The 13,462-nt window shown below is 37.4% G+C and overlaps 1 protein-coding gene across 2 annotated transcripts in view; it reads right to left on the minus strand.

The window, feature by feature from the left end:
* LOC105329105 (uncharacterized) overlaps positions 1-13,462 on the minus strand; it is a 40,179-nt gene that overhangs the window by 12,282 nt on the left and 14,435 nt on the right. For both annotated transcript variants that reach the window (XM_034482959.2, XM_066078697.1), the window contains 26 exons: positions 13,200-13,420; positions 12,685-12,799; positions 12,349-12,523; positions 11,831-11,909; positions 11,391-11,505; positions 10,921-11,123; positions 10,637-10,751; positions 10,148-10,344; positions 9,727-9,892; positions 8,868-9,112; positions 8,405-8,519; positions 8,041-8,315; positions 7,739-7,853; positions 7,422-7,615; positions 6,826-6,940; positions 6,353-6,600; positions 5,783-5,897; positions 5,318-5,523; positions 4,809-4,923; positions 4,148-4,503; positions 3,601-3,715; positions 3,047-3,216; positions 2,472-2,586; positions 1,984-2,162; positions 1,649-1,763; positions 1,119-1,251 (listed from right to left, as the gene is read on the minus strand). In XM_034482959.2, coding sequence (XP_034338850.2) covers positions 1,119-1,251; positions 1,649-1,763; positions 1,984-2,162; positions 2,472-2,586; positions 3,047-3,216; positions 3,601-3,715; positions 4,148-4,503; positions 4,809-4,923; positions 5,318-5,523; positions 5,783-5,897; positions 6,353-6,600; positions 6,826-6,940; positions 7,422-7,615; positions 7,739-7,853; positions 8,041-8,315; positions 8,405-8,519; positions 8,868-9,112; positions 9,727-9,892; positions 10,148-10,344; positions 10,637-10,751; positions 10,921-11,123; positions 11,391-11,505; positions 11,831-11,909; positions 12,349-12,523; positions 12,685-12,799; positions 13,200-13,420 — 4,312 coding nt within the window. The remainder of the gene's footprint in view (positions 1-1,118; positions 1,252-1,648; positions 1,764-1,983; positions 2,163-2,471; positions 2,587-3,046; positions 3,217-3,600; positions 3,716-4,147; positions 4,504-4,808; positions 4,924-5,317; positions 5,524-5,782; positions 5,898-6,352; positions 6,601-6,825; positions 6,941-7,421; positions 7,616-7,738; positions 7,854-8,040; positions 8,316-8,404; positions 8,520-8,867; positions 9,113-9,726; positions 9,893-10,147; positions 10,345-10,636; positions 10,752-10,920; positions 11,124-11,390; positions 11,506-11,830; positions 11,910-12,348; positions 12,524-12,684; positions 12,800-13,199; positions 13,421-13,462) is intronic.

Here is a 13,462-nt window from a genome sequence, read left to right on the forward strand (position 1 = left end):
AGTCCCTTTTCTAACAGGATGATTTTATAGTCATATATCACATGGTGAGTATTGCAGTTCTCAAAAAGATCCTTAACAATTGTTTATATATGGGATATAAAGCTACATCAAACTCTGAACCTTCTTGTGAGGCCGAAAAATTGTCCTGGAGCCAAAGTCTTAACAATTATAAAGAATCATCTGGCTGATTAGTTTCTGAGAAGAAGATTTTTAAAGATTTACTCTATATATTCCTAGGTTTATATTTCCCTGGGGGGTAAAACTTCGACCCCCCCATTGTGGCCCCACCCTACCCCCAGGGATCATGATTTTCACAACTTTGAATCTACACTACCTGATGATGCTTCAACACAAGTTTCAGCTTTCCTGGCTGATTAGTTTCTGAGAAAAAGATTTTTAAAGATTTACTCTATATATTCCTATGTAAAACTTCGACCCCCTTCACAACTTTGAATCTACACTACCTGAGGATGCTTCCACACAAGTTTCAGCTTTCCTGACTGATTAGTTTTTGAGAAGAAGATTTTTAAAGATTTACTCTATATATTCCTATGTAAAACTTCGACCCCCCCATTGTGGCCCCACCCTACCCCGGGGGTCATGAATTTCACAACTTTGAATCTACACTACCTGAGGATGCTTCCATACAAGTTTCAGCTTTCCTGGCTTTCTGGTTCTTTAGAAGAAGATTTTTGAAAATTTCTTGAAATTTTTAATTTCTAATTATCTTCCCTTGAAAACGGTGTGGCGCTTAATTTTCACAACTTTGAATCCCCTTTGCCTAAGTATGATCTGTGCCAAGTTTGGTTGAAATTGGCCCAGTAGTTTTTGAGAAGATGTTGAAAATGTGAAAAATTTACGGACAGACAGACAGACGGACAGAAGAACGACAGACAAAATGTGATCAGAATAGCTCACTTGAGCTTTCAGCTCAGGTGAGCTAAAAAAACCAAAACAGTTTTATCATAGTAGTTTATCCATTGTAATGAATCTGTTCATTCATGACATCATTTTCCTGTTTTTGCCATCAAAAAATTTACCCCTTGCAGTCCAATATTGGTGATCATTAACACTCCAACTCTGTTCTTAGAAATTCAGAGAAGAAATTGCATGCTTACCACTGTGGGTGATCCATTGGGTGATGGGTTAGGTGTTGGGTTGGGGTTCTGGCAGTAAGGCATCTGACAACACTGGTCATTTGGATCATTCACCATTGTACAGTATGGTGGCAATTGTGGCACTCTGTTACATCTATTATACAAAATTTGAATAGGCGACTTATTTTTGTTGTTTACTTTTCTCCGACATTCGCACATGTACATATATGAAAGTAAAAAAAGAGAACACATAAATAAGCATTTGCATTTTGAAGAGGTAACAGGTTATATTGCATTTTTAATAAGATAAAATGCTTGTTTAGGTAAAAAAAATTCTAATATAATGTAAACAGAGTATTGAATACATCATTGTTTTGGCTAAACAAATCCAATTCATTCTGATTAATTTCCTTGAGCAAATACCCATTTTTCTCATTTTCCCTTTACATATGCACAGAAATAAATTATTAGTTAGTGATAATGAATATATCCCCTATATGAGGTTGCAGGGCAACGTCACCAATATTTATCCCAGGTGTTAGTGTTCTCACCTTTCAGTACACTGGTAGTGTCCAGTGGTGGAGTCCAAGCACACACAGTGGTAGGTGCATCCATCGTCCCACTGCTGTCCCTGGGTGTAGATCTTGCCATTGTAAACACACACATCTACAAGTAACCAATCAATACTGCACTGAAGAGCACCCTGAGGTTTCATTCATTAAAAGAAGGATGTCTTTTCATCAATGTAAATATCAGTAAGTAAATTAATATGGGTTTTTTAAAACTGTAATATCCAAGATGTTTCTTAACAGGTCTGACCAAATGGGAAGTTAGGAGGCGACTCCAAAAATATTAGAAGATTTGGGGTAACACAAATTTTCCTTACTTCTAGTTCCACCGCTGGGGGATCCCGGTGAGGGAGGTATATTCTGACCATTGATAGTACCGCCGGGGCTGTATGGCACCAGGGTAGTAGAGTTGACACAGTTTGGCACCTGGCAGCATTTGTCGTTGGGGTCGGTGACCATTGTACATCCACTCTTGAGGGGTGGGAAGGTTGGGCATCTAAATTAATAAATCACATACAATATGTTACTCGAATACCAGCGTCATAGTCCATGGAAGTAATAATATTGCAGCGTTTTTGATATGCTCATTTTCAATTGGAAGATCTAACTTTATAGATTTAACTCGAGAGATGACAACTGAAAATATTAAAACCCACAAAAAAGCAGGCCAAGTTTTAAGATCAAGTTTAGTATAGACTGCACATCTATTCGAAGGAGACTTCAAGGAAAAAGAAACCAAAGACAAGAAAGATGACACAAAATTTTTTTTATCCAACTTTCATATGTAAACACATAACTGACTGACCTGTCCTTGCAAGTCACATGACCCAACATGCCGTTCTCACAGGTACAGATCTTGTCACATCCGTCCTCGAATGTCTTGCCCTCCTGGTAGGGGATTCCATTGTAGATACAGAAACCTACAAAACAAAGAGAGGCGAATCTCAAATCAGGCCTTTATCTTAATGTCTACAGTATTTAGCTGAAATTAATTTTTCAACAAATTAGCATTGAATTGGTTTAGGGCATTTCTGTATCGATTCATTTAAATGCTTATGCAAGCATTTAGAGAAATACTTTATATATTGTAAATTGCTCTCCATTTAACAGACACACCCTAATGTAAAATGTTTACTGTAATTTTCTACATAAATTGAAAACAGATTCAATAAATTCCCTGGTTTTTTTTTTCTATTCAAACAATGTGTTTGTCAATGTAACAGTTATGAACTCCCTTAGTCAGTATTCTCAAACTTATATCCTTTCAAGATGATTTTCTTTGGAGTAAAATGAAAAATAAAAATTTAATCATGCATGCAACCAACAATTTTCTCCTTTCAGCTGTAGCTGTACATTACAAATATTGTATAATTTACATACTTGGGGCTGGGGTGTTGGTTGGACCTGGTGTGGGGTTGACTCCTGGACGTGGGCTAGGGGTCAGGACAGGGAGAGGGGTGGGGTTGCTGCAGTCAGGCTTCTTACAACATGGGTTGGCTGGATCATTGACCATTACACAGCCTGCTGGCAAGTTGGGATACCTTGGACATCTTTGAAAACACAAAAGTTCATTTACAACATTCAGTCTGTCAGCAATTAGAGACTAAACCTTTATACATTTCTTTGAATGAATTGTTCTGTTGTGGATAATTTGTGTACTTAAAAGCATTTTCCAATTTCAGATTGCAAAATACTAGCTATGAATAAAGTTTATGTAAACATTAACCACTATTAGTTAATATTCATAAACTTTTAAGAATCTTTATTAAAGATCAACCAATTGTAACTCAACTCTTTATTTCCTAAACATAGTTGGTTTACAAAGGCTTCACTGCCTATTGCAGCTGATTGAACATGAAAATGACACCCAAGTTTTTTTGGACATTGAGTAGTAAATCTTAATCATTAAGCAAAGTATCAAGCTAAGCACTTACATTTCTGTGCAGACATATCGTCCTGTCATGCCATCTTGACACTCACAGTTGTAATCACAACCATCCCTCCATTTCATTCCCTGGCTGTAGGCCTTGCCCTTGTAGACACACATATCTACAAAAGAGAAAATGATTCATGTACTTTATGAATGACAAATGCTTTTTGTGAGATTCTTTACCGGTACTACATCCAATTCTACACCTATCATTAGCATATATACGTGTATGATGTGGTTTCATCAATATCTGTTGAGCAAAATTTTTTATGGGTATTGATTTATGCTGACAATAACAAAATCAAATTTTCATTGAAGTTAAAGTACATGCATGCCAAAAAAATTGTATTGGGGAGAGTCATTGTCCACAAAGTTTTGCATTTGTGGATTTCTAGCAATCCATGGACATTCATTTCTCACAATCCATGAACATTAATGCCCAGTAAATTACTGGAAAAACAGAACACAAGTTGTTCTATCGTGCTTAATTATTGAATAGCTTCAAAATTGAAGAAATAAAGAGATTAATTTCATTGAATGCATAAACTTACTTGGCTGAGGGGTAGGTGGCATGGTTGGTTGTTGTGTAGTCTGCATTCCTGGGGCTGGAGTATTGTTAGAATTGGGAGATGGGATCATGTAAGGAGGATAGGTGCCTCCTGGATATGGTGTTGGATATGGATAAGGATTAGGATTGGGATTGGGATTTGGGTTTGGATTAGGGTTTGGAGATGGAGTGTAGTTAGGAGTTGGTGCCAGTGTTGGATTGGTGCCAGTGATACTGCCAGTTATTCCCGATGGCTGGTTAGGATTGGTCTGGTCACACTGTGGGATCTGGCAACATTTGGGATCATTGGGATCTGGGACCATGATACAGCTGGGGGCAATGTTAGGATACTGAGCACATCTGGAACAAAATTTAAATATGCTTTGAACTATAATTTTTTTAATAAATGGAATAGAAAGCATTTTTTGAAATTAGCCATCAGTTTGTACAGGTATATTTCTATTAAGATTTCACGAAGGTCCAGTGATTATTTCATCAGATTTAGCTAAATATTTTACAGATGATTTTTTAAGCTTATTATAAACTATATTACATGTAAATGTACAAATTTTCCTGTATCTTTTTACAGAGCTCTTTTTCTTCAGGAGATTAATACAGTCTAAAAATGGCCACCACCATCCAACTCTCTTAATATTAATGCTGACCTTGATCTACAGGTGTAGTGTCCAGTGGCTCCATCATCACATACACAGATCTGTTTGCATCCATCATCCCACTGCTGTCCTTGGGTGTAGGATTTTCCATTCATAATACATGCATCTAAAATACAAGTTAACGAATAGTCACATGCCATTGGGTAAATGTTTACAAATTGTTGATTAAAACCATGATGCTGACAGAGATACTGACTCAATACTAGGACTGGTCAAAGCTGATAACAAAACCCATCAACAACTCATACAAAGGAAAGAACTCAAACGATCCCTGTCAGCAAGATACTATGCTCCAACCTTTGTTTTTACATATTTGTATAAATTGCATTTTATAACTTGGAAAAAAAATCTCCAATATGATTGCCAGAGTGAAAAAAAGGAATACTAATCAGTCAGGGGTTTGCAATGATCTCAAAATTTCTGCAGAAATTTGTATATCTGTTGGAAAATTACATCCCTGTAGTGTGTAAACAAAAGCTGTAATGGGCAGCCCTACTCACTCTTGGGTTGCGGTGGGGTGGGTATGGGTCCTGGGGTGACAGGAGGCATCAGTGTTGGTGGCAGGGTGGATCCTGGCAGTGGGGTGGGGGCACCATTAGGCTGTGGTGTGGGGGTGACAGTGTTACACACTGGTGTCTTACAACAGGGCTCCATGGGATCCTGGGCCATGATACAGTAGCTTGGGATCTGGGGGAATCTTGGACACCTTTTCAAATTCAAAAATATTACTTTATTGTCTTGAAATATAAATCAAGCGCCAAAATAGATTTCACATTATACATGAAATGTCAACTGAAATTATATCGATCTATCTCAAAATTGATGTTAATTCATTGAGAAATTAAAAGGCATCTAGATTAAGATTAAATGTGCACATAGATTTATCTATAGTCATGGCAATTCACTTTCAATCAGGAACAAAATTTTGTTATTTATGATCAAAGCTACATTAACTTTTCACATACTTTTCAGTGCATCTGTACTGTCCAGTTGAGCCATCAATACATTCACAGTCGTATTGACATCCATCTTGCCATTTCTGTCCAGTGGTATACTTCATTCCCTTGTAGTCACACACAGCTGCCAAATTCAGAAATGCAAGTCAGTTCTTAAATGGATCTTTTATTAAATTCAGTTTCACATCTTATTTTTTCATATTAAAAATTAATACTAGAGGTACATGGAATAAAACAGAAAGATTTTTTTCTTGTTTTGTTAACTATTCAAAAATTACAGAAAATGAGTTGCAAATTGCCATTAACAGTCAAACATCATTATCTTAAACTTGAAATGAATTTATGAAAAAAATAACCAGATATCCGACTTATCCATGACATTCAAGATATTAATTTTCAAGACATCAAATTTCAACTGCTTACAAGTATATTTAGATTCACTCAAACTCATCATAACATCAATATAATTTATAACATGTAGATGTAAATTACTTTATTTAATTACATAACAACAAAAGACTTAACAACTTGTACATAAACAACATATCACCATAATTATATGATCTACCAAGTACTGACCCCTGAGTGGGGGAATCTGAGGTTGACCCACAATGGTTCCTACTTGTCCTGTGGGGATGGGGGATGGGTAAGCAGAGGGAACAGGGGTGGGTACTGTTCCTGGGACCACGGTGCTCACTCCTGGCATGGGGGCAGGTGTCTGGATTGGCGCTGGGGTGGGCACCACAGTGCAGGAGGGTACCTGACAGCAGGGGTCATTACGATCCGTGGTCATTACACAGCCTGGGTTCAGTTTGTACGATGGACATCTACAAGGAAAGGATTTGTATCCTAATTTCAATTCGCTCTTTTTCTACATCTCAACCTGCTTATCCGTAGTTGTAATTTGAAGGATGGAACAAAGCATTTTCATTTCCATCCCAAAAACTAATATCTGTCTGTTTATGGAGACAGTAAAGCACTACAAGATATTGTACATGGTTTGTCTCATTTGAAACCTTTTTCATGTAACCCATCCTGATATAGACTTTTACCTGTCAAAGCAGGTATAGATGTTCTTGCTGGCATCGTCACATCGACATTTCTTGATACATCCCTCGTTCCAGGTATCTCCTTGTTTGTAGGCCACTCCTTGGTACACACAGACCGCTGGAAATACAACACCAGACACATGAAATAAAACTACTGTGAATTCATCATCGGCTGTCTTAATCAGGAGAAACTTTAGATGAAAATTCATCAATATTTGATAATGCACTACATGTCAATGCATGGAGACTATAATAAAACAATTTTTATTTTTTTTTTATTAATTTGGTGAGATTTGAAATGACTTGTAGTTGCAATTATTTTTCACAGTTTTTTAATATGTCTTAATTCATTTCAGATTTTAAACATTTTAAACTTGACATTCAGAGCAAATGCTTTAGTCATCACAAACTATTTTATCACAAGTCAATTGCAAAAATGAATTTGTCTCTCATAAAAAGTTGGTTCAGAGTATTCTATTATTGTTTATAAAATACATATAATAAAATATTTATAATATTAACACACTTGCTAGACGTGACATGTGTTCCCACACCATCAAACTTTTCATTCTATGTTATGTTTGCTCAGAGGAACTCACCATTGGGGTTGGGTGCTGGTGTGGGGTTGACATTAGGGCTAGGTGTGGGCTGTCCTGGGAGAGGGCTGGGGGTCACTGGTGGGGGGATAGAGGGAGCCTGTGTCTGGTAGTTACACAGGGGCTGTTTACAACAGAAGTCGTTGGGGTCCTGTACAAGGGAACAGTATGGTGGCAGGGCTGGGTAGGCTGCACACCTGTCAGGTGATAAAAGAGAACCCTTTAATATCAAAAGACTACAACAAATTCAGAATAATATTATCAAAGACTACAAAATAACACTGAAAGTTATACAATTGAAGAGGTAAAATAAAGCTGACCTGTCTGTACACTTGTATTTGCCAGTCATTCCATTCTCACAGACACAATTGTAGGTGCATCCATCTTGCCATCTCTGTCCCTGAATGTACTCAACTCCCTTGTACACACAAACATCTACATAAAATGAACATAAAAACAGAGATAACAGAAAGAAACCATGTCTGTTGGGTCAATATTATTTGAATTAAAATTAGCATGAAAAGATTTACAAAGCTGAACTAGTCATGCAAGCATCAGCATTTTGAGCAATCTGAAGGCCAACTGTCTTTGGATTTAGTCAGAACATTACTACAGATCTAACCTCTGGGAGCTGGAGTTGGCATGGGTTTGGCGGTGGTTCCTCCTACAGGCACTGGGGCTGGGGTGGCAGTGGGCGTCGGCTTGGCGTATCCTGTGACCACACCCACTGGCACATTTGTGATCAGTTCTGGAGCCACGGTGGATCCGTCAGGTCCTGGGGTAGGAGTGGGGAATCCGTTTGGTCCAGGAATACAAGAGGGAACTTTGCAGCACTGTGGGTCATTGGGATCAGCCACAAGAATACAGTTCTGTGGTACGCTGTCATATTTGCTACATCTGAAAATCAAAGGGATGATTTAAATACACCATGTATTTATTACATGAATTAACTTTAAAAAGAGCTTGTGATAGTCGGAACTACAGACCTATCTTGGCATCTGTAAAATCCAGTGCTTCCATCCTCACACCTGCAGATTCTATCACAGCCATCATACCATTGCTGTCCCTGAGTGTAGGTGCGGCCATTCATGGTACAGATGTCTGAAATCACAAATGTATCACAGGTTAACAGTCAGTTAGGTTTCTGATATCCTGTGTTAGGAAAAGGGTTACAACTGTAACAGTTTCAAGGTGCTAGATTGATGAACAGCTGTTGATAATGTTTATAAAAACTGGTGCTGGTTCAGTTTTTAAGTTTTCAGTTGATGGTAAAAACTAACTTGTATTTATCTCCTATTTTTTGTTTGATAATAAAATACAAGAGTAAGAAAATTTCAAGAGAAAAAATAAAAATATTTTGTCAGTGGTATCTACAACCACTTTAAAAGCTAACAATAACTGTTTAAGCTATTCATGTTCATCTAATTGCAATTTTTTTCTCATTCTTACTTTTAGGTTGTGGAGCTGGTGTTGGTCCTGTTGGGTTGGGATTAGGTGTAGGATTAGGGTTTGGATTGGGATTAGGGTTAGGATTAGGTGACAGAGTAGGATTGATTCCTGGTGCCAGGGTGGTTCCTGGGTTTGGAGCTGGGGTGGAGACTGGATTTGGCTGACAGAAGGGGACTCTGCAGCACTGGTCATTGGGGTCATTGATCAGAGAACAGGATGAAGGTAGGCTGGGGAATTCTCCACATCTGAAAGTGGATACAGTGTTACAATTGTATTTTTAAATGCCACAATGATAATCAAAAACAAGAGAATACAAATATATCATATATCAACTATTACCTGTATATAGGCAATTATGATTATGAAGAATTAAAATAAAAAGTATTAATCAACTTTTATCAACATGTTAGGAATATTTTTATTATTGTGATTATTTGTCATTGTGGACAACTGTATTGTCATGCAAAGATACAAGTTTGTTGTTGTAAACAATTTCACATCAGTAGTAGTTGCTTAAGCTTACACTGTGGATTCCTTATTTTATGCAACTAATTAATTCTGCAATCCTGCTGTTGTGTATAATATTGCGAACATGGTACTTTTATCCTAATATCTTATAGTTTTCAACACTCAGAAAATAATAGCCAAATTTTAAAATTTGCAAGAGATGCTTCTCTCGCAATATTATGCTAACAAAAAATCCCTGCATTTAATTTGGAATTTTCAGTATTTAGTTAACAATTTTTTAAAGAACCTCAGTTTTCAAATCAAAAATGGCAAATACATGTACGTCAAAGAATTGAATTTCACATAATGAAAATGAAGAAATCTCATTGATATGATATGTCAGTACATGTACCTCTTAGTGCATTTGTATTTTCCAGCACTGGCATCGATGCATTCACACTTGTATGTGCATCCGTCATCCCACCTCTGCCCCTGAGTGTACTGCACACCTTTGTAGACACAGACAGGTACTGGGTTGGGTGCAGGGGTCTCACCTGGTTTAGGAGTGGGGGTCACACCTGTGAAAAGATTGTATATTAAGTCATAATTGTTATTCAACATCAATTAAAGGAAGGAAATGGAAGCTCTGAGGATTTGCTAACTGAGCATTGCTGATTCCCTTCAGGACAAAATCCAATTCATGGACATAAAAAGTAATGAAGCCTTAAAATATTTTTTACTCTCTTTGTAAAACCTTTTCCAATTCATGGACACAAAAATTAATGAAGTCTGTATATCAATGTAATGCATGGAATGAACCCAATCTATCCTACCTATTCCAATGATGGATCCAGTGACAACAGGGACCTGAGGTGGGGTGGGGTTGGGGTTTGGAGTGGGGGCGGGGTTTCCAGGCACTGGGGCCAGTGTGGTTGCTGGCTGTGGGGCACAGACAGGGATTCTGCAACAGCTGTCCTTGGGGTCTGTTGTCATTGTACATCCAGCTGGGACAGAGTCATAGCGGGCACACCTGTCATCAAGATAAAACGTTCTCATCATGCATGTATATATGTATGACATTCTTGTTGTATATTCATGTAAGACATGCTTCTTGGTTCTAGCTTTTGGAATTCTTTGGGACTGCTATTAAACGGTATTTAAAGTTAACACTTGCTCAACAAGTAGCACAAAAAAATAAACATTGTAAATTTGCTGATCATAAATGTCAGCTCTCCATCACTTGAAGGGCATGTTTTTGGAAACAGAAAATCAGGACCCATACAAAGCTTTATCATGTGTGTCAAGATTAAAAAATAAAATACCTTTCGTTACATCTGTAGAAACCTGTCTTTCCATTTTCACAGACACAGTTCAGAGAGCATCCATCTTGCCAAGTGGCTCCTTGTTTAAACTGGACTCCATTGTAGACACACACCTCTGAAATAAAGCATAAAAACATCACATCAAAGTTTTGTAACTTTAGAGCTAAAGGAGATAGTACCAAGTGAAATAAAAGCTTATTATAAGTTTTATCTTTCATACCAGCAAAAGGTAAGAGACAAAGTGACTGACATATTTTCTAAATTTAAGAACAATGAGGGCAAACCTGGTGGAGCAGGGGTAGGGAACAGAGTTGGTCCGCTTGGGTTGAGTGGGTTAGGAGCAATGGTTGTCCCCATGTTAGGAGATGGGGTATTAGTGACCTCAATTGTCACACCCTGGAAGTTACAGTAGGGCTTCTTACAGCAAGGCTTGTTGACATCAGTGACCAGCTGGCACTGTGGTGGAAGGCCATTGTAGTTGGGGCACCTGGAGAAAGTCATGTCATGTACTACTTTTATAACATACATGTACAATGCATCAAACATTATTAGTACATGTATTTCATTATTTATTTTTTTCATTATCAAAAAGCATTACATACACCTAAAGAAGTTCTGTCATATATTACAATTACCACATACATGTACATATATTTCCCAGAGTAATATTTCATCTTTTAGATAAAAAAAAAAACAACAACAAAAACAAAGCACAAGTCAAACTTTCAAAAAAGGGGGAATCCTGTGTACATACATTTCAGTGCATTTGTAGAATCCAGTCTGAGCATTGGTGCATTCACAGTTAAAGTCACAGCCATCTTGCCATCTCTGTGACTGTGAATACTGATTTCCCTTGTAGATACAGACAGCTGAAACATTTTTCAATCTCAATAAATAACCATGTACTCATCGAAGAGATGGAGAATACCATATACAGGGAAATATTCGGCTCAGATATATTTTGGCCCCTTTCACTCTTGTTGTCAGAGGATGAATCTAGGATGAGGAGAATTTTAATATCTCAAACTATATCTCTTTTCACACAACTATGTCTTGGCGAATTCACAATGGGGCTTAACCATTATAAAGTGTAGAAGGGCGACAGTAGCACTGTATACAATACATTGGTGGCCATTTACTTTTCTTTCTTCATACATACTATAAGATGCTCAGAGTGCTTTCTGACTGACTTACGTGTGGGAGCTGGTGTAGGATTGAGTGTAGGATTGGGAGTTGGTTGACCTGGGGCTGGGTTTGGAGCCAAGGTTGGTGCCTGAAGTATCAACTCAAAAATATATTATAACTGCTACAATATCAATGTACCTGTATTTTAATTAATTCTAAGATAAAAAATTAACAATCTCTAAATATTTGACTTCAAAAAGTGCATCGATCTATATATTGCATACAGTATTATAGTTATTAGTATATAATATATACTATATATATATATCATATAGTATTAAATTCAATAACAATTAATTTAAATCTGCAAATTTTTTATCAAAATCATTAAATACGTGTAACAAATATTCATATTTTTTTTCTCTGTTTGGGGACATATTTGCAAGCATTTCAGTTTCAGAAATTCATCATTTATTGGTGAGAGTTACCAACAAATTCCATGAAAAGGTACCACTACAAATTCTATTCCACAGTATATACATGAACAAAATTACCATAAAAATGGCTCATTCATTGAAATCACTGACCTTTGTGACAGACCCTCCAGTGATGACTCCTGGGGGAGGGGTAGGAATGTTGATGAAGCCTGTCTGGTTGCTATACTTGGGTGGGACCTGACACTGAGGCACCTTACAGCACAGAGGGTCTTTGGAATCGGCGACAAGGCTGCAGCCTGGGGTCATTTGTGGATACTCAGTACATCTGTCAATGTAAAATGCCTGCATTATCTGTCTACCTCCCTTTTTCCAAGTTTTACATAAACTTCTAAAACACTCAGTATTTCATAATTCGCAATACATGAGGAGAGTTTATCTAATTCTGCATCAAGTTTATAGAGGGTGGAAGATTTAGGAATAGATTACCTCTTGCTACATCTGTAGACTCCTTGCATGGCGTCCTCACATGTACAGGTGTAGTCACAGCCATCGTACCACTGCTGGCCCTGAGTGTAACTCATTCCCTTGTATACACACACAGCTGTTGGATAAAAAGACACAAAACTGTACAATTGTAAGAATTCAGTTTCTGATTAGAATTCTACTTCATAAAACATTTTATTAGGTATGTAAAAAAAAAGTGAATTAAATTGAACAAAAATCAAGTTTTAGCTTCACAAAAGTACATGTATTGACTTATGTTCCAACAGAGTCCACCTACTTAATCTTTTTTAATTTTATTTTTCAGCTAAAAGCAGTCTCTGTTCTTTTGCCTTTTGCACAATTCTAACTTCTTTTTAAAAAACAGTGCTCTATATTTTCATCAAAGAGTGCACAATTATTGGTAAACCTTTGTACAAGCTGTTCCGTGACCTTACAAGTAATGATGAGTTTTAAAGAAGAGTGAAACTGATTTTGTAAAGAAAAGCGAGACTACTTGCCTTTGGGGAGGGCAGGAGTTGGGAATGGGTTGGGATTTGGCATTCCAGATGGCTGAGGGGTAGGGGCATTGGTGGATCCAGGGAGGGGAGCTTTGGTAGTGGGAGCGTTGGTGAATTCGGCCACATTAGGGTTGAAGACACATTCTGGTTTCTGGCAACATGGGTTGGCAGGATCCTTTGTGAGGTAGCATTCACGTGGCAATTGACCATATCTTGGGCATCTATCAAAAAGTTTGAAGTTAATTTCCAATCAAAACTCAAAA

Source organism: Magallana gigas, chromosome 3, assembly GCF_963853765.1.
Source record: "Magallana gigas chromosome 3, xbMagGiga1.1, whole genome shotgun sequence".
Taxonomy (NCBI): Eukaryota; Metazoa; Mollusca; class Bivalvia; order Ostreida; family Ostreidae; genus Magallana; species Magallana gigas.